Below are 21229 nucleotides of genomic sequence, written 5' to 3'. Positions count from 1 at the left end.
CAGAGTATCATGGAACCTGTCGTGAAGTCGACTTAACTCTTAAACTGAATAAACTTGGTACATAAACTGAACGTACGGCCGACTTCACAAGTACAAATACATGATTATCCCCAGAGAAAACTTGCAGAATGAAGTATAACGGCATTAAACATCTAATAATATATTCAAGTGCAGTGTTTTTCATATGGTTACATGGATGGGTTGTAAAGAAAAAGTCTGACATGGCGATTTTGATGAGATTTGTGAATTGGGTTCGATCCTCTGCTCCTCCAGTCTGATGCTGAAGTGTCCTTGGGCAAGACACCAAACCCTAAACTGCCCCTGATGGGCGAGAGGGTGGTGTGTGAATGGTGTATGATAGAAGAAGTGCTGTGTATAGAGAGGTGCTTTATGCAGTTTGATTTTTAAGAACTTTTTAAGGCCATAATAAATATAATCACGTAAGAGAAATGAGGGAATATAAAGGAAAATTACTTCCTCATAATTAGTTCTAAGGTGAAGTGGTCTAGTGGAGAATAACCCTCCAAACCCCTCATATCTCTCAAACTACAGACATCACAGACTTTCACTCAAAAACTACGGATGCTATACTCAGCTTTGTCTGGAAAATCGATGGTGGACTTCCAGTAGAGAATCGATTTCCTTTGTTCCATTCGGACCATTCTTCTTCTTAAGCAGGGACATCGATTCCAGTGAGTGAAAGGAATCTTGAGCTGTTTAGTCATCTATTAGCGTAATATTGAATTGAGCTAGTTTTGTGTGTTTTGCGTTAGTTTGCATTCCATCATCTGATTGGATGGAGTTATGCAGTGACATATTTGGGGTTTGGACTTGCTCCTGATCTCTGGGGTTCGGGAGCAGTAAACCTTTAGCCCCTAATCTCTGCTGCAGGAATTTGCCATGTCATGTCTGTCAAAGTCATGTTAGCATGTTTCCCAGCACAGTGTAATGAAGGTGGAAGCAGGTGAACCCGAGTTCCCACAGCGGTTAGCATAGTTGCCTCGTAAATTGCAGCCGTGTGTTGAGGAATGAAAATGCTCAAACATTGTAAACTTTTATCTTCTCCGGCACTTGTGTCGACTAAATCAACATGGATGTAAAATGTCTGTCACAGGCCGATAGAAGTACAGCCACCCTGCAGTTATCTGTCACTTCCTCCAGGTCCTACGTGCACGACACAGCGCTTCAATAAGCTACTGTGCATGTACTGTAAACACACAAAGAGACGGAGGGATGTAGAGTTTCACTTTGAAACCATTTGCATACAGACAGAACGTGGTTTGGCTGATTTGTAGATACCATGCAAATGTTGGAGTTTCACTGCAACACCTCCAACATCTCCTCTCAAATCCAAGAGAGTCGAAGGCCTCAACAGGCGGATCCTTCCCGGGCCCTACCTATCCCAGGGTTCATTGTGTTTCGGTGACAGAGGTAATGGTGCCCGGCAAAGCTAATTGTACACATCCACAAGATCCAAAGGGGCATTCAAACTTTCTTGTCCTGTCCAACTCGGTTGCGAGTCAACAGCAACAATTGGGACAAGCTTGTTGGTCAACCTGAACCACAGAGCCCACCTCCTTCAGGGGCCGGGTGTGACCACGCCCCTTGAAGGAGGCGGTCCCTGATTCTGGACCCAGCTCAGAGTACTGATCCGAAACCAGTGGATATAACAAATAGCAATGCATATGATGTATTTAAACCGCTTTATGCCACTGACCCTGTTTGGAAATGATGATTGTCTTCATTGTTGTATGGTTGATTGCTGGTGTTGTTATTAACATCACTATTGTCCCACGTGCCCCTTTTAAACTGAAGTCTTGATATGTAACATGTCGCTGCTTTACTTGTGACATTCTACAGCTTGAAATAGTCAAATTCACGACATTTTAAGTAAAGCTGAGGCTAACACTACACTAAGGGAAGTCACGTTCTTCTTGCCAGTGGAGTGATTTCCAGGAAAATAAGTCTATCAGGGTAAAAAGCATGTGTGATTGGAATATAGAATTGCGTCCTTGCCAGACCCAGAAGTTCCGATGCTGTTATCTGAACGTCTCTAACTTAAACTCCCAGTCGTCAAACACTCTCACATTCACTGTCATTTCTCTCACTCACATCCTGTTGAACTTCATCCAAATGACGACATAGAGAGTTGTGTTGTTTTCAGTCGCGGGGTGTCAGGTGTTGTGAGTTCACACAGCGAGAGGCTTTGAGTGTGTCTCGGTGTGTCTCGTCTCTTTACACCTAAACACACACACACGCTACCTGGAGACACAGATAAGACTCATCCTCTTATCTCCGGACGCCTTCTCTACCAAAACAAAAACCACATCTGATGCTCTCACACACTGCAGTGGTTATTTAAAGGTTCAAACTATATATATGTGTATCACATGTATAATATGTAAGCACTGTGCGGAGGTTTAACACGTAATTTATCAACCTTAACAACCCTATTTAAAATAGAAAGAAAACAATATTTGACAATTATCACGATGTTTATTGATCACATCCGCTGATATAAAGATTCATATCTTGATGGGATTTTTGGATATATTGTCCAGACACACAGGGAAGAAAGTACACAAAGACTAAATACAAAAATACACAAGTTAAACAACACAATTGGCAGCCCAGAGACAATTAAATAACTTTCTAACGAAATCTAATTTATAAAAATACAAGACAAATAGTGCGACGTGCAGGCGGCACCGTGCAAAGAGTTAATAAACACGACAGGCTGCCACGAGCCCCGCGCCATCACAAGACGTGTGTTTATCCTTTTATGTGTAAAAAGATTCAAACTCTGCTAGTCAACACAGGAGGAGCCAGAGCCAGAGCAGTCACTCTGGAGCAGTCGTGTGTGTTTGCCGTCGGAGTCACGCTGGGCTCCGAGCTGTCGCCAATGTTTGCTTGTCGTTCAGCTTCCTGTTTCACGCAGGTGTGCAAAGGTAGAGCGCCCGTGTGCATAAAGAGACCTTTGTTATCATGTGTTAGATGTGATGACAGCTCATGGTTATTAATGGAGCGTCCCTGTGAGACTCTGAGGACCCTGCTCAGACCCACAGTCAAGCCGAAGTCACAGGAGTCGCAGTTCACTGGGAAGAATGGTTTTTTGGTAACAGTGTCGTTTTTATGCTGGTATATGTATTCTTTTCCTGAGCTGATGATAAGTCACTGCTCTACCCAGGAGTCACCAACGTGGAACGCTGCTCTACAAACACAAAGTCACTCTCTGCTCAGCCGGTTCTGTTCAACATTCCCTCAGCGCTGATTCACAGCTTTATTTAGCCAAGCTGCATATTTTCCCTCTTTCTTTTTTTCAATGCGACTCTCGCGATACACAAACAGGATGAGGTTGTTTTCTCAACACTATCACATTACACTCAAATGCATTTCTTACAAGTGTGTGTAAACTCATTAAGAATTCATTAATGGTTCAATCTTAAGACGGTGGTCTAGTGGCAGAAACTTGGACTATGGGCAGAGAAGGTCTCTGGTTCGTCTCTGGTTCGACTCCACGGAGAGACAACAAAAGACGAACCTGGATTGATCTGTCCAAAAATCCAAGAGTCTCCCTACCCTGTCTAGTGCCCCTGAGCAAGGCACCTTACTCCCCCAACATCTGCTCCCCGAGCGCCGTACATGGCTGCTCACTGCTCTGTGTGTCCTGCACCAGATGGGTCAAAATTAGAGATTAAATTTCCCTACCTGCATGAGTGTGCCTTTGCATGACTGTGCATGTGTTTGGGACGAATAAATGCATCTTATCTTAATAGGCTCGACTAATTCCACATGTCCCTGTCGCTCTCAGTGTCGCCGAGCCCGTCGACACAGCTGAGGATGCTGAGGCCTGGGAGGAGAAGGTCGTCCTGGACCGCAAGAGTGCGTCCCTCTACGCCACCGCACCCAGGTCAAAGGTCAGTCCAGCTGTCTTCGTCGATTTCAGTCAGTCATACAGAGAGGATTAGCTCTCTGCATCGTGTTGAGGTTGTGTGTGTGCACACAAAGTGTTGTTTCAGGCTACACCCCCACAGGGCTCTCGTTAAAATAATATCCAATTCACAGAAAGCTGATATGAAACTTTGCCCTCAGGTGAGCAGTAGAAGCCGAAACTGTAAAGTGGGAACCTGTGTTTTATTAGTCACATGTAAAGTTCCAGTAAAAACTATTTAAACAACCAGTTTAAACAATGTAAGTTTGAGTTATTCACACGGACAGATCTATAATCAAGCACTTTAAACTTAACTTTATTCTGAGTTTAAATGGGAACGTGTGCTACAGACAAGCTGTCGCTGGTTAGAAGCAAGAAGGTTGATGGTTCAAATCCCAGAGTGGACGATACTCTCTGTGTGGATTTTGTTTATTATAAGTTACATGCATGCGTGTGTGTGTGTAATGCAAAGTAGAAAAATATGCAAAATCGGTTATCAATGATCTAAACAATAATAATATGGCGACAATGATACGTCTGATCTTTCTGGTTCTGCACTGACACTGTTCCCAGGGTTCCTCTGGTTTTCACTGAGGTTGCAGAGCAGAAGTCGATTTTGAGAAAACTTGCCTGAACACGGAGTTTATGTTCTTTTAGTGAAAGAGGAGCCACCTCTCGGGTGACTTCATATGTAGCTGCATTCCACCTCAGAGATTCTCCCTCAGGGTCTCAGCTGCATATCTTGAGACCCCCCCCCCCCCCCCCCCCATCCACAGACACACACACAAACACACACACACACACATGCAGTCTAATCTGATTTATCTGTGTGCATCAGTCACAGTTGTACAATTTAAATGTAGATACCTACAGCTGAGTAGATGAGACCAACACATGAGACTCCCCACTAGAGGGCGCCATTACTCAGAAAATAAAAAAAACACACACCTACAAACACACACACAACTCACCTTTGATTTTCTCTATTACTTCAATGCTGCAGGTAAATATTATCAGCATCACACTCGTCATGTTTCAGATGTTATGCCTGAAGTAAATATAGTAGTAATTATTATATTATAGTAATATATAGAAGTTAAAGGGAGAATCGGGTCAAACAAGAGTTTATATTCTCTCCAGAAGAGGGCGCTAGTGCTTTGGTCTGCATCATTTTGGTGAAGCTCTGACTGGTGATGATGTAACTGCTTGAAGCTGAGACTTCTGGGTAAAAACAACATCTCAAAAGTTGGGTTTCTTGAATGATAATCAACTGATTTAACAGGTTTTATATAAAGTGGGACGTTTTACTGGTGGATGCAGTGGTTGTGTGTGTCTGTGCACTCGATGGTGGTTACTGGGAACAGATCAGCTTTCAAAGCGAAAGTGATCCCCAAGTGTTCATTGACCAGAAGGTTGGATTCAGGGCAGCAAGAAAAAGATCATGTACAACTTTATCATTCCATTTTTTATGTTGATTTCTCTTAAGAATTAAGATCAAGATGGATCAGGCATATTTAGAAAAACTGAAATCTATGCATTCTGGTGCAGCTTGATCGAACTTGAGGCGACTTTTGGGCCTCGGGGAAGCTTTGAACTTTACTCAGTGACATTCTAGTTGCTCACAAGTTCAACCTTTCATTTGCAAAAGGATTTCTAGTCCAGTTTTTAGTGGATTCACTTTGATATAATCACTGAAAAGGTTAAAGTTTTGTTTTTGGTTTTTATATCTTTGAATCAGAATCTTTTTTTAAATCTCTGTCCCTTCCTTGTGTAGTTGGTTTTGTGAGCTCATGCATGGAGAGCAGACGGTAGATGTGTTTAACACGGCTGCGAGTCACCCTGTCCATCAATCACTCGTCTAACCCGGAGTCAACTTTGATTGTTGTCCTCTCATACTTTCCGAAACCAGCCATCAGGGACGGAAGAATTCCTAGAGACACACCCGTGTTGGAAATCTGTCAGATGCCAGTGACGGACAGCTTTGTTTTCATTTCTCCTTTGTCATCAGGGCTCCACAAGGCATGCACCCATATTCCTCAGAAATCTGATTTCATCATCGACAGCTCGCTTCACTATCTTCTTTTATAAAACACATCTGAGGACTGGAGGGGTCGAGTTCGAGATTCAATCAATTACAGATCAATTAATAATTTTTATAACGAGGAACGAGCCTCATGCTGTGCAGATATGCAGATGTTTGATGGATCAGTTATTCTCAAGCACTCACATGAACCATCCACTTTTAAGATTAGGTGAAAATTTGTATCTGTCTTTCTATGTACTCGGGTCAATATATGGTAACGTGTTAAGCTATAATATACTTTATGTGTTGCAGTATATAAGCAGTTAGCTCTGCATTGTCTGTGGTTGGGCTATTTGACATTAACCTTCACCAGGCCTCCACAGAACCTTATCTGAGACAGCAGCTGGTCGGTTTGGTAGATCGTGTTCTACTAGTCCTTCATTTTTGTCAGGGTGGAGCCGCTTCTGCTGCCTGGAATGAAGTCCGGGTGGCAGCTGGATGTTTCCAGGTGTAAGAACTCGGAATCTTTGAGGTGGAATTTTATTTTAATTGTGCAACATCCACATTCCTACCGCTGGCAGGAGAAGTGGTTCAGAGTTTCTATGATACAGATGACACAGCCTTTAAAAATGGTGTTTGGGAGGACGAGTGAACTTTCTGGCTATCGAGGATTGTTTACGTACAGGAAGCAGCTTCACTTCCTTTGATGCTTTTAGTAACAAGATATATCAGTGTTGATAACCGACATCAAATTCTGTGTTTCGTTAATTCTCGTCTCTCCTCCATCTTTCTCTCTTCCTCTCAGAGCAAAGAATTAAGCTACTCGGAGTTGGACCTCCGCAAGCCCAAGAGGTTTGCCACCTTTTCCTTTGGTCTTAAAAAGAGGAAGAGGAAGGATGAAGAGAAACTCTCCAAGAGCACGTTTGTTCTTCACAGTCCACCCATCGATGAGCAAGAGGAGGTAAAATCAGTCACACTGTTTACGTTTGGCCTAATGATGTGTCCTTACTTTGAGATAATCGTTGATAACTAATAATAATAATCTCATTTAATAACTGTAACTGTAACTGATCTCCCTGCAGACCACGATGGACCTCAGTGAGATGGAGCTGGATCAGGGCCACGTGAAGACGATGTTCAGTTTGTCTCAGCCGGAGCTCGTCACCCGCAAAAGGTTCGACATCCCGTCTCCTCCCCCCGTGGCCGCAAAACAATCAGAGCCACACTTCCCTCTCCCCGACCAATCACAGTCAGTCGTCAGCGTGAACACCCATCCTGAACCCCGGGAGCCTCTGAACCTCTCCGATCGGTTCCATGTGGACGAGGATTTACCGAAAGCACCGATAGCTTCCATTCCTGAGCTGCAGCTAGATGACGAGGACGTGAACATTTCCGCTCACCACAACTTGCCCAGAGGTGGCGCCAAATCACCTGCTCCTTTGACAGACAGCATCCCCGTTGCTGATACCCAGAATGCACCGCGCCTTCCAGCCAGTCTCAGTCTGCACTCCTCAGATCACAATGCAGCAGTTGTCGAGTCAGTCAGTGAAAGTGATGTCCTCCAGCAGTCTCACACAAACACTGACATCTCTCCTCCGGAATCCACCAGAGTTCCGTTATCACAGCATCATCCTGTAGCCTCTGGCGTCACGGCCCCGAGCTCCGGCCGTGAAGACGTCTCGGTTTCTCACGCCGAGAGATCTTCGTTTCCCGAAGCTGCCAAAAGCGTCACCACAGCCTCGGCCGACGGCGGAGCACGGAGCCCTCCCAGTCAGGCTGTGGTTTACGGGGAACTGTACGATTCACTTTTCCCTCAGAGTTTCTCCTCTGAGGTGACGTCATCCCTCTCCTACCCTCCTCCCTCCCCTCTTCTCATCCACACGGAGAGGATAGAGGTGAACTCCACACTGGAGCCTGCCCTGGTGAAAACCCAGAGTGTTGTCTCCTCTCACCTGTCGTCCTCACACACTCGCAGACTGGACGATGCAGAAAGTAGATCAACCAGCACACGTGTCGACCCTCGTGATTCTCAAATGGACGCAAACGCCTATCGTCCTTCCTCTCTCGTCTTTAAAGACATTCCTTCTTCAGAGAGGACCCGCTCGGTTTCCAATGTGAAATCAGACGGTGTTGGTCTCGTCCAGGACACAGTCAGGTCAGCCCCCACGGTTCAGAGCCCTCCCCCACAGGTCTCTGGCTATGCAGCCTCCCCTGGGGCCGGGACTCAGGTTACTGCCTCCAAACAGAGGGTGATCCTTGTGAAAGAGTTAGTCACAGAGGAAGCAAGCGCCGACTCCGCTTGTGTCTCTCCTGTCCCGGACAAAATGAACGCACTCGAGAGTCTCGAGATACAGATCGATACGACCGAGTTCTTATATGCTGCTTCCGGTGCAGGGCCGAGGGAGGGGAGCGAGGGGCCTCTGAGCCCAGCGTACCTGAGCGTGGGATCGGATGATGGCAGCGTCATGGAGGTGTACTACAGCGCCGAGGAGAACAACCAGGAGGAGGAGGAGGAGGAGAGCGAGGAAGAGGAGATGTACACGATGTACGAAAGAGAGGAGGTGGACAGTTTGAAAGAGAGGGAGTGGGGGGAGGTCGTAGAGACGGGGAGAAGCGAGAGAGGTGAGGGAGAATTCAGGGTGGTGATTGTTAAAATGCAGAGCGAGGAAGAAGACGAGGGGAACGACGAGGATCTCCTCAGCCAAACTGAAGAGGAGCTGCATCAACCGATGGGTCACGTGGAGGAGACTCTGGTGCCAGAAAGTGAGATGCTTGAGGATTTGTGGAGCAATGATGCAAAGAGGCAGGAGACAGAAGTAGCACATGCAGAGTTATCACAGATCAAAGAGGAGGAGGAGGAGGTGGAGGAGGAGATGCACACGATGCACGAAAGAGAGGAGGTGGACGGTTTAAAAGAGAGGGAGTGGGGGGAGGTCGTAGAGACGGGGAGAAGTGAGAGAGGTGAGGGAGAATTCAGGGTGGTGATTGTTAAAACGCAGAGCGAGGAAGGTGACGAGGATCTCATCAGCCAAACTGAAGAGGAGCAGCATCAACCGATGGGTCACAAGGAGGAAGAGACTCAAGTGCCAGAAAGCGAGATGCTTGAGTATGTGTTGAGCAATGATGCAAAGAGGCAGGAGACAGAAGTAGCACCTGCAGTGTTATCACAGATTAAAGAGGTGGAGGAGGAGGTGGAGGAGGAGGGTAGGGAGGAGGGTAAGGAGGCCTCACTGGCCACACCGGTTCAGCAGGTGATGGTATGCAGGGTTGCTCCACCCTCCAGTGAGCCGCCGCATGTGCAGGGGGTGTGTTCTGAGCGAAACTGGACCGGGGACCTGGAAACAGAAGACCACCTCATCGTAGAGAATCAGCTCCCGAGCCAGGAGACAGAGTGTCAGGTGTCCGAAGACGACAGGAGTCCTCTGTGTGAACCTGCTGCTCCCTGCCACACCGGGGAGGAAGATGTGATCACTCCCACGGGCAGAGAGGAACAAGTTTCACCAGGTGAGGACGAGCGAGGAGAAGCGGGCACAGACATCCACAGCAGTGCCGACTCAGATCCCTCAGCCGGAGCAGAGGTTCTCATTCCGACTCACAGCCCCGAGCTGCAATCAGACGCCACAGAGATTGGGCACAGCAGCGATCAGCAGCGTAGCGAGTGGGAGGATACGATTACAGGGCGCGAGGACAAAAAGAGGACGGTGCCAGGACAGGAGGGAGTCGAGCTGTCAACCCCGAGTGCAGACACACACCGACCTGATCCGGGACCTGCAGGGGAGTCCTCTGAGGGCCACGAGCATCCGGCAGCAGCTGAGCCGGACCTGACTTCAGGGTGAGTGGGGAACTGTCTCTCTGTTTTTGATTCTTGTCCTGCAGGTGTTCTGGATTTAGACCTGGGCTCATGCACGTTAGTCGCTTGATGACCACGAGGTTTGTGTGCAGGGAGCAGCCCGGGGGGGGGGAGTACAACAAGTGTGGTATTTACACAAAGTCAGCAATTATGGAATTTAGGGGAAATTGCTGGCAGCAGGTTTCCCTTTGAGGTTTCCCACCAGACGCACATTGTTGATGTTGTGGGACCAAGTTCTTGTTGCCTGGAACCAAATTGCGACAGGAAACTGAAGCCTGTACAGCTTGTACAGCTTCCTGTGTGCTGTTCCCTCGCTAACGAGACAATAGAGGGTATATGGCTAATGTAACTCTCACCTTACCGCGTGGCCACCTGACCTGGCCCTGAACCTGGTGATGGCTAAACATCCACTTCGGTAAATAGGTCAGAGCGGATGATCTGTCTTGTTCACCGACAGATTTGGGAAACGTTTTACTGCAGCTTCCATCATGAAGACAACCTACGAGTTAGTAAGAGACATGATTTATGATGATCGGCGCACGACAGGAGAGAGGCCTCACCCCAACACTGTATAATTAACTGCTTATTTTTTATCTGTAAAAATGTAACGTCTCGGTTGATCATTAAAGTTCTTTATCGCGGATAATGTCTTATCGTGGCAGATTCACTGCTTTAGTCTGTTTTATATAATTCTGAACTGTGGAGCTGTGAGTGTGTCATGGACGTTTGTCAACAGATTAATGAAGAGTTTAAATAATCGTTAGTTTTAGACCTAAATACTTGAGATTGTTTCCTAAAGGGTTAAAAGTAATAAATAAATAAATCATGCCTCAGGTGATGGAGCTTTACAGTCGTGACAACACCTTGTGAGGTAAAGTAGGTCTCTGCTAAACAACCTGTGGTGTTGAACAGGTGTTTTTTTTGTGTGTGTTTATTTGAGGCTTCTCCTCCCTCTTCATTTTTCTGTGTTGACATGATGGGAGAGGTAGATTCCTCAGAAAGATAAGTGTCATGTAAACCAGTGACACGTGATGTGACAGGTGCACATTTACAGATTTATAGAGGCCGACTGTTTTGTAACTGGTTGCGTAACAGCAGCTCTACATCATTGATCGACTGGTGTCTAATTTATGTTGCACTGTACTATATTTGTTTTGTACTTTTAAGACCACAAGGTGGCAGCAGAGACGTGTGTTTTACTGGAGTGGAAGACGAGGGATGATACATATTTACAAACTTTATCAATAAGGCTGCACCACTCTGCAAACACTCTTAGATACCAGTGCCCAAAAAAATATGCAGGATTTAGAGATAAAAAAGTGAAAGAAACGTGCTTCATTGAAATCTTTTCAGTTGTTGTTTTGTGTAATCCTGTTGACAAACAAACAAATAAATGGACAATGGGGCAAAACACAACTTCTAAATAACAAAATGACTCAAAAACAACACTCACTAAGCATATATATATATACACATCAGAATTCAAAGTGAATGACCGTATTGTTTATATTTCCAAAACAGTTGTCGGTTACAGAAGAAGAATTTAAATAAAGTCAAAGTCAAGTTTATTGTCAATTCTGCCATATAAGTACGCAGCATATGAAGTACTCCAAACATAGTACAACGTAGTATGCAGTGAAAAGGCAGCTGGTTACAGATCTGTTGCTGGTGGCAGTTGGGGGATGGGGGGGGTACAAGGAGACAGTTCAGCATCCTGACTCCTGACCCCCTTGGTGGATGAAGCAGTTTTTGTAGATTCCTACATTCAGGGGAGAGATTGTGATCCTGGCTCCAGCTGGTTCATGTTACACCTTCCGTCACGTTGAGCTCAGGTGGAGGAGCCGAGACATTCTGGTGTCATCACATCAAACAGGCAGTAGATGATTTATTCGTCTTCTCCAGAATCGGCCTACAAACAAGTTGGGGCCTCCGACACAGACAAACCAATAAAAATGGAATTTAGCCAGTTGGACCTGTCTCATAGGCGCCTGTCTGTGGTGAAGTCCAGGGCAGATACACCAGGATCCCACCCACCTCGGACCACTGATTGTAAAACAGTTGTAATTTCTGCCGTTTGATTTTTTTCCTCGTGAATTTGTGCTAAAACGCTGGATTAAATCTCTTAATTTCCTCTTTAAAACACCATCAACTCTTCAAGGCCTTTGGCTGTTTCTGGTCCGACCACTCGTCTTTTGTTTTCCTTTGTGATCTTGGCTGAAACGCTCCCGTTTGACACTTTGACACTTTGACACTTGGCTTTGAGATAAGAGAGGAATGACAAACTCGTGGAGAATTCCCTCTTTGCTGTAAAACAACTTCTGCCTGCAGAGCATGTGACGCTTGTTTAAAAAACCACACCTCGACCGGACTGAAGCTATGTTCAGAAACTCCTCACCTCTTACTCCTTCGACAGATCAGATTTAAGGTCAGGAGGGTTTTAAGGTGGAAGTGCATGTTGTTTTACATCGATTAGTCACAATTTAGAATGAATGAATTCAACATTTACTTTGGATATTTGCTCCATGTCCCTGAACGCATCTCGAAAACGCTTCAAAACACCAAACTTTATCCAACAATGATAATAAATTGTTCACATCAAGACCCTGAGTTCAGATTGTCAGAATAAACCAGTTAGAAATGAGCAGAAAGTGAATCTTTGATTCCTTAAGAATCCCTGAAATCAACAGGAGAAAATCATATCATATCAATAATGGAGACATATGATGCTTTTCTCCGTTTATCCTGCCTCTAGTGGTTATTTTGTGAATTAAAAAATCCTGGAAAGTTAAATAATTTGTCATGTTAACTCTGTTGACGTGTGTCAACTACACTTGACTTTTCCTTGAGCAGGCCTTGATGGCGTTTGACCCTCACCAGTGGCTGTACTACACCCTTTGTTAACGTGCACTATAACCCCCTGTAGATATGAAGAGATAAGGGAGGCTGAGGGAGAGAAACGTGCTCTGGTGACACACCTGCTCTCCTCTCCCCACGTTTAGATTCCTGTATGACTCAAACATGTCTCCACAGACTCTCCACATGGTCTGAAAATCTTAGTGTTTAACTGGAATCACATTTTGCCTGATGATCAGGTGCCTCATGTCTAACCTGTGAGTTCACGGCATGCGTGTCTTCTGCAGAACTCTGATCAAAACGATCAAGATCAATTAAGGTTCCGGCTCTGATGTTGTGTATTTGAGGAAATAGTAAAACCTCTGAGGTATTAGTTCCATGGAACCCTCTGTGTGCACATAGCTGTGGTCCTTTGACAGGTACTTGGACAGATGAGCCTTGAGAGGAATGTTTAACCATTGTTTTGCAGGTTAGTCCGGATCTGTTGTGTGTCGACAAAACTCCGACACTGTTTTTTTTAACCAATAGAGGTTGAATCAGAAATTACACAAAGGCCGATGTTTCTCGATGGTCTCCGGAGCTGCTACACAACTAATATGACACATACACTTGATTTCTCCTGTCACTCAGCATCGCTCCCTGAGGACATGAAGACATTTGCATGTTAAAGCACATGCGCATGGATCTAGATTTGCATATGGGCCTCTACATGTTCCAACAATGTTCCTGTAGCTGCATCATGAACAGCGTGTTCCTGCATTTATTGTGCGTCCGGTTCTAATCACGGTGACTTTTACAATCTCCTACATGAAGCCCATCATAGTATTTAAGGCGGGTTCTTACAATATTGACACTTCTATGGACTAATGTAATCAGCTCACTGAGGCTGTTCCTGTTTATTCTCATGACCTTTGGAATTGTCCACTTTGACACTCCTGTGTCACTGCTCCTCCCTCTTGGTTTCATGACTTTATCTGCAGAGTGAAACTTCTCCTTCTCTTCTGAGCGTCTTTCCTGCGTTGCTCTTCTCTTTTTCCCGGTTCCACAGTAAGGCTCGGATCCCTTCTGCCGTTATCTTTGAAAGTATTATCTTAACAACAATTGTAATGATGAGGCTCTTGTAAACTCAATCTTTCATGTCAAGACATCCATAGGAAGTCTTTGTGTAAATTTGCCTTGTTGTCATTACATGGGTGCCACACCTCTGAGGCACTAAAATCAGTCTTTTGTTCTGTCTGTCCAGGTCCCCGACGTCTTCGAGGACAGACGCAGCAGCTCCAGAGAGTCGGCAGACGGACGTCGACCAGGACACGCTGGACAAGATGGATTCAGGCTACAGCAGCCTGAACACCAAACTGACCATAAGGAGCTTGTCTTCCCTGGAAGAGGACGAGTCCAAACAGCGTTTCCATAAAATGTCTCTGATCCCTGAGGCTGACGGCCGAGGACAGGACACGGTGGACTCAACTGAGTCCAATGGAACAGACGTGGGCTCAGACTACACCTGGAGGAACAGATTTGAGGGCGTTTCACAGTACAAACCATACCAGGTACAGGATTCCTCTTTTTCTGACTCTCAGACTTACACATTGTCTGACACTTACTCCAGCCCCCACTCCTCCTCCTCCTCCTCCATCTCCTCCGCCTACTCCACTCTCCCCGGGGCTACAGTGTACAAACCTCTGAGCGACAGCCTCTCCTCCACCGCCTCCTCCTACTCCCCCGCTCCGGAGGAACACTCGAGCCTGAGCTACAGGCTCAGAGACGACACCGAAGTCGACCTGAGGCGCGAGAGCGAGTCAGCGGGAGAAGCCAGATATGATTGGAGGAGGAGGAGCCTGGTGGAGCAGGAGGAGCCAGCTGCACCTGCGGGTGAAGCAGAGAGACGGAGGGAGGGAGAGGCAGAGAGGCTAAAGTCACCCTGGGACTCACAGCAGCTCCCTGTGTTCGGCTTCTCCTCGGCCCTGCACACCAGCCACACCGACGGGTTCCCACACGACGACAACCAGCCCTCTGAGTTCACTGGGTTGTTTAAAGCCACACTGGTGGAGCTGGACTGCGAGCCTGCAGCTCCCCCGTCCACTCCCCCGGCCTCCCCCGAGGCAGACTCCTCCAACCAGCTGGAAATGGACAACCTGGTGGACACCCTGAAGAACATGGGACCCTCCTTCCGGCCCAGGTCTAATGGCGTGCGGGCACCTGTCCCGACCCTGATGTCCTCGCTGCCTCCCATTGTGGAGGATGCTCCCAGCCCCATCTCCCCTCACCTCCCTGCCTCCCTCACCCGCCCCATCTCCCTTCTCCTCCCTGCCTCCCTCACCAGCCCCAACGCCCTTCACCTCCCTGCCTCCATCACCAGCCCTGTGAAAACGATGGAAACCAACGGCTCCGACAAGCTGGATGGGATTTTCTCTCTGCCTCCTGAGCTGGGACTGAAGAGGAACTTCCTCAGAGACAACCGATCACCACTGGAGCTGCTGAAGACCCAGCAGGTACAGTGCACTGATGACACCTGAAATAAGTACATTCATAAGTACTTCAAATAAAAGTTTAGTGGAAATGTTTTATCTGCTAAATGATCTTTCTAGAAATTAAAAAAATGCAACAGAATAGAATGCACGAAGCAGGAAAATATGCAAAAATGCTCCCGAGGTAATTAAAAATAATTATGTAACTTTGTACCTTTTTATAGTTATGTTATAATTACACTGTTATTATTATAATTAGTTTTACAAAAACAGGATAACTTGTATCCCTCTGAGGAAACGTGGCTTCTTGGCTCCAAAAATGTCAAAACTACATTTTTCTTCTCCACAAACAAACCTACGTTCACTCTCATTGTGGTTAAGTCCGAAAAATCTCAGAGACAAAAGAAACAAATCAATCTACCTGGAGTGATATCTTGCAGATTAACATGATAACATTGCTTCTTTAGTTTTATATTCTCACTGCTTTATTTACCACCTGTGCTCGATCTCCTGCAGGACCAGCAGCCAGGAAAACGTAATGCTTTAAGAAGATCCTCTGACTCTTTCCTTGAGGACTTAAAATCCCCGTTGCTGAATGGAAACGGAATATCCCCCCCGCCCAGCACAGGCTCTCGCCTCGACAACAGCCTCATCTACGGAGGCTACAGGTCATCGTCCATAGATCAGACGATGGAGAACGGAAAATCCCATCGTTCACTCTTCCGCAGCGGCTCGCTACCGGACACGGGGCCTTCAAGCAATCGCCTGAGTGTGGGACAGAAGGAACTCGGTGAACCAGCAGGGTCCCGCTTCGAGCGCTTCTCCTTCCTGGCAAACTCCTCCTCCTCCTCGTCAGGCTCCTTGACCGGATCCGAAGACCTCAACGGCCGAATGAGTCGCCCACCGCAGCCCAACTTCGGTTCCCCACCTCCCAGTAACAGTCCCACCCGCCTCCTCAGCCCCTCGGGCTCCATAGACCTTCACAGGTCGTTCACATCCACAGACTCCCCACTATCCATGTTTGGCCAGACCCAGGGGATGGGGATCGGTGCCGGGGCTGGGACCACGCCGCCGCCCCCCCTGCAGAGGAGCTTCAGCACCGACGGCCCCGGGGGGGTCCAGCAGACGTCACTGTTCAACAGCATGTATGGGGGGTCTCGGTTCCAGAGCAAGGAGCCTGAGCCCGACAGGAATCAGGCGCCAAAATACAGAGCCTTCCCTGATGCTTACGTGAGTATGACTAGTTTTTTGTATTATTTTTACTGGATCTTATTATTCTTGCTTAGGTGACAATAAAAATCCATCAAAATAAGGGATTTAGAATAAATTACATATTTAGCCAAAGCTTGATATTGCTGAGAAGAATGAGGATTCTGCGTTTACACATTTTGGTAAATAGGTTTTTGAACTAACATGTGTAGGAGCAGTTCAGTGAAAACACAGTGTCAGTATAATGTGTTTCTCTAAAGTGTAAGGATGCAATAAAAAAGCAGATTATACTTGATACAAAACACTGAATAAACTGATGAGTCATCGGAGTCAGTGTAAAGCTGATTGAAGCCTGTAATAGACACCACATCGACATTTATATGTGCACTTATTGCAGCAGCAGCTCTGAGTGTGTAACTCCCAGATCCTTTGTCCTCAGTGTAAAACAGACAAACTAACAGGGCAGCTCACATCAGGTGAGAGAGAGAGTGAGTCTGTGGTTTGCTGTGCACACAGGAGTGGCCCTGTTAGTTTATGCATACCTTCACATAGTGTAACGAATATATGTATATGGAGCTTTTGAATTCAAATATTTGTCGAGCACAGTTAGTCTGATTGTATAATGACACTCGGGACAGTTTAAAACTCCCTGAAAGTTTCCTTCTAATTCAGTCAAGCTGCACCAAATTGCAAACACCCATCGATCTAACTTTATAAACATGCCTGATTTATTTCCATCAAGATTTATGAACTATTCCCTATTTCACAATGTTTAAAAGAGGCAGATGAAATCCCTGCTCAGCCCCTTTCTCTGGATTTGTGCTCAAGTTTTTGGGGAAATTGGTTGTGTGGTTTTTGCGTGATCCTGCTGATAAAGAAAAACGAGGTAACCAGAAGCCTCGTCGTTGGTGGGATTCAAACCCCCGATGGCGACCTGTCAGGTACACGCTATTCCCACTGATAATCCCCCCCCCCAAAAAAGGGTGTGTCTCCAGACGCATGCATCGACTCGTTCTGACAATGCGAAGGTTTGTGTGTGCATGTGAAGTGTTTAACTGATTAGGACATGATTTTTATTGGCAGGAAAAGACAAGATCCGCTCACACGTGCACACATGGCCGACGCTCACACCCGCCCTCACTTCCCCGTCTCCATCTGATCTGTCCACTGAAAGTCCCTCTGGATCCCTCCAGCCACCTTCCCCTGCTTCAAACCATAAACTGTTTTTAAGCTATTTCACACTCCACTGCTAACCATTATAATTACCCATTATACATTGTAAGTGCAGTGTTTGCCAAGAGCTGGGTAACGTGGAAGCCACAGAAGGGGATGTTGGGACAGGCAGTCAAACCTGCTCCTCTCTGCAGTGCACTGGGCCGTGTTGTTGATCGTGTTTCTCCACGCCGAGCATGTGAAGACGCTGTTATTTCTGTCCATGCAAACACAGAAAAAGGACGAGCAGATGTGCGGCTGTCTTGTTGACTCTTAATCCGAAAGTTTGCACATTCCAGTTCAAACAGAACTTGGTTTCCCTCTGGGTTGTTCAGCGATGTGGCTCCTGCAGCTCTAATGTGTTTTAACCCACACAGCAGGACCTCAGCTCGCGTTCCCTGCAGCCACTGAAGCTCACATCAAACGAGGTGTTTGGGCCTCCGGAGGTCTTCAGGGTGGGGGGGTGGGGGGGGTTATTACTGCAATAGATGTTTATTTTTCAGACAGGGCGGATTTAAAAAATTTCTCCTTTGTTAAAAAACGTACAGCCGGGCGCCTGAAGAAAGGAATGGAGAGAGGTGTTATCATCATTCATGTGTTGCAAATATGCAAAGTTGCATTCCGGCCTATGATAACTTCAACAGAGGCCTTTGTTCACTGCATACTGCACATAACATGCACAGCTAGTGTGGCCTGGTGGTGAGGTAACTCAGAGTTAAACCAGAGAGGTGCATTCAGCTTATTTGTTGAAATCCTCTTCGTGATAGCCATCAATAAATAGTCATCTGAAAAAGAAAAGGGGGGGGGGGGGGGGGCGGGCAAGCCTTTGTCCCGTGGCCCTCGTAGAACTGTAATTAACCCAGCGAGTCATTTCCTTCAGTGCAGCGCACCTGTCCATCACTCTCTCACCTGCACACACCCTGCACATGTTGTCATTGTGCAGGATCGGAGTCCTCAGCTGGAGAGACGCCATCGAAGCAGAGACGTTAGCGAGGGCTTAGCAAAGTCACGGAATACTGGGCTTTTAGCTGGGAGGGCCACTGGAAGGGGGGGGGGGGGGGTGTATTGGTTTAATTCTCTCGAGGCCTAGTGGCATCAGAACCTTCTGGCTTTCCCAGGATTACCAACCCTGGCTTTAACTTTTTGCAGGTAGTTTTTTTTTTTTTTTTTTAAACTTTGTTTTTATTGAAGAGAAACACAAACATTCCTTGACAACATCACAGATTATACATGACAGACTGATTGGTGAAAAATAATAAATAAATAAAAGGACAGTTAAGACATTCCATCGTACCACAGGATTCCCCTCAAATAGAGAGGTATCCTGCAATAGGTAGCCATCTCCTCACAAAAACATCAGACTTTAATTGCAATTGAGCCGTTAGAGCCTCCATTGCATACACCTCCCTCAGCTTCTGTTTCCACTGTGCCACTGTAGGTGGCTGTGGATTCAACCATTTTATTGTCACCATTTTCCTAGCAGTCATCAAGAGTATATGCAACAAGTGCTCTTGGTCTCTTGTGTACATGCCTTCAGGAGCCAGATCGAAAAGAAACTGACTTGGGGTGAATAGTATATTAATTCCCAGAACTTTATTTATCTTTTGCAGGTAGTTTTAATGGAGACATTATGTGATAATGTTGATTTTAAGTAGAAAATAGAGTTAGAATGGATCTGAACTGCACTGAATTTGAATTCAAATTTAAATGTGGGATTCTAAGTTATACTTAAATTACTTTCTTATCAGGGAAGGTCGTGTGTCGGTGTCCTGTGTTTGAACAGGGACATATTTTACAGCTTCATCCTGCCTCGCTTAAGTCCACAGATGAAATTAGAGACATGGAAAGTAAATGGACGAGGATTTGTTTGTAGAAATGAACGGAAACGTTTATACTCCTCATGCATTGACCCCCCCCCCCCCCCCCCCCCCCCCCCCCCCCCCTTGGCAGCCCGTCCATCAGCAGGCGGATGTTACTTTGCTCGATCGTTTAATTCTGACAAATTTCTGCATCTGACCTTTTTCATTTCTCCGCACCCCTCCCGGCTATCTGCCTGTTCCTGCACAGACCCGACCACACCTCGCCTTTTGTTTTTATTTTCACATTTCTCCGCTCGTTTGCTCGTCATTTGATATGAAGCGGAGTTGACAGGCTCATTCAGAATAAAGGATCTGCTGAAACGGCACATTCCATCAGCGCTATCTAATTTTATTGGCGAGGGCAAAACTGTGAGTTTATGATTTAATTGGGCACCGACGACTCGGCGGCACCTCTCGTAAGTGAAGCAGATGTTTGCCGTTGCTTTTGTTTTCTGTTGTTGATGCAAAGAAGTTTCAGGAGACAATGATGTTTTTACTGGAAAATGTTTATCTGCTCTAATTGTCAGAAAATGTATGACTTTCCTCAAACTGTCCGTTGCTGCAGCTCCTCTTTTCAGCCTCTGTCTCAAACACTCCAGTCACCTCTGATTGGCCCGCTGGCCCACTCTGTTGTGATTGGTCGACCGCTTTTTACGCATTTAGAAAATGTCGCCCCCGCTTGCGCGTTAATCCTCAACAAGAGTAAAGAAAACTACAAAAAAAAACTTTTAACAGGTTAAAAAGAAAGTAGAAACCTCAGAGAGAGCCACTTGTGAGGATCCCTCTCCCTAGTGCAATAGATGTCAAGTGTGTTTGGGGAATTTGCAGCATTGATTAGAATAAAAACTTTGTAGCATAACTGAAGGTCAAGGAATTGATGGATTATTGTCAGTAATGGTCGAGTATCTGAGGAGACATATTGTTCATCAAGCAGTCTTGTTGTAATCATAGTCCACGGTCAGCCGCCACCTCGGTCGTGGTCCACCACCACCATCAGATACCAGCACGATAGAGAAGCTGTGATTCTTCGGTGATGTGACAGTCCGACAGGTTAGGACACCGCGTCAGTCATCCCTCCTCTGTTCTCTCAGAAGCATCCTTCACCGGTGTGGATCCGGCTTTTCTGCCAGAAAACATCCAGCGTGCATTCTCCAGGCTGAACACTGGGCCGTGTCGTAGAAGAGGAATGTAAATGTTGACTTTGACTCTGCGTTGTTTTGCAGCCTGACAGCATTGATGGGGAGAAACGGCTCCACCCACGGCTGCATTGGGACACAGACAAGTCAGTCAGAGTTAGAAGAGATACCTTTAGGAGTATCAGAGGTCAAAATACAATAAATACTCCAATTACTGAAATATACAATTGGGAAGAATAATGATGAAAACACCGAATTTTTGCAATATCCTTTGAGATAAATGCATCTTTTTCACCCCAGTCCTATATGTCCTTTTAAAGACAAATACACCTCCTCTTTATTCTAAACCTTAATCTTTAATATTCAACAAGTTGTATATGACCAATCAGACCTGCGTGCACAGCCGTAAAATAGTGACTCTATTTAAAGAGCACTTTTCAAAATCTAAGGGCTTCACAAAGGCAGAAAAAAGGTCATAAAGTCATGAGCAAAGCAAAAACTAAGGAATCACAAATATTAAAAGACAATATTCATTTAAAAGAACACAAAACAACATACAATTATTAAAAAGGAATAACTAAATGTTGTCATGTGTGTATTTTTAACTTTAAATGACAACAGAGACGGACTCTGACGAGGTCTGGTTACACAATAGCTTTCGGTTGCTGGCCCTCTTTGTTCGGTAACA

The 21229-nt window shown here is 46.0% G+C and overlaps 1 protein-coding gene across 1 annotated transcript in view; it reads left to right on the top strand.

Moving 5' to 3' along the window:
- crybg2 (crystallin beta-gamma domain containing 2) overlaps positions 1-21229 on the top strand; it is a 34409-nt gene that overhangs the window by 2468 nt on the left and 10712 nt on the right. The window contains exons 2-7 of the mRNA XM_053446351.1: positions 2995-3115; positions 3777-3917; positions 6760-6915; positions 7037-9786; positions 13901-15149; positions 15642-16355. Of these exons, the coding sequence (XP_053302326.1) occupies positions 2995-3115; positions 3777-3917; positions 6760-6915; positions 7037-9786; positions 13901-15149; positions 15642-16355 (5131 nt within the window). The remainder of the gene's footprint in view (positions 1-2994; positions 3116-3776; positions 3918-6759; positions 6916-7036; positions 9787-13900; positions 15150-15641; positions 16356-21229) is intronic.

The sequence above is a fragment of the Pleuronectes platessa genome, chromosome 18, assembly GCF_947347685.1.
Source record: "Pleuronectes platessa chromosome 18, fPlePla1.1, whole genome shotgun sequence".
Classification (NCBI taxonomy): domain Eukaryota; kingdom Metazoa; phylum Chordata; class Actinopteri; order Pleuronectiformes; family Pleuronectidae; genus Pleuronectes; species Pleuronectes platessa.
Note: the sequence above shows the minus strand (reverse complement) of the source record. Positions and strands in the feature narration are given on the sequence as shown.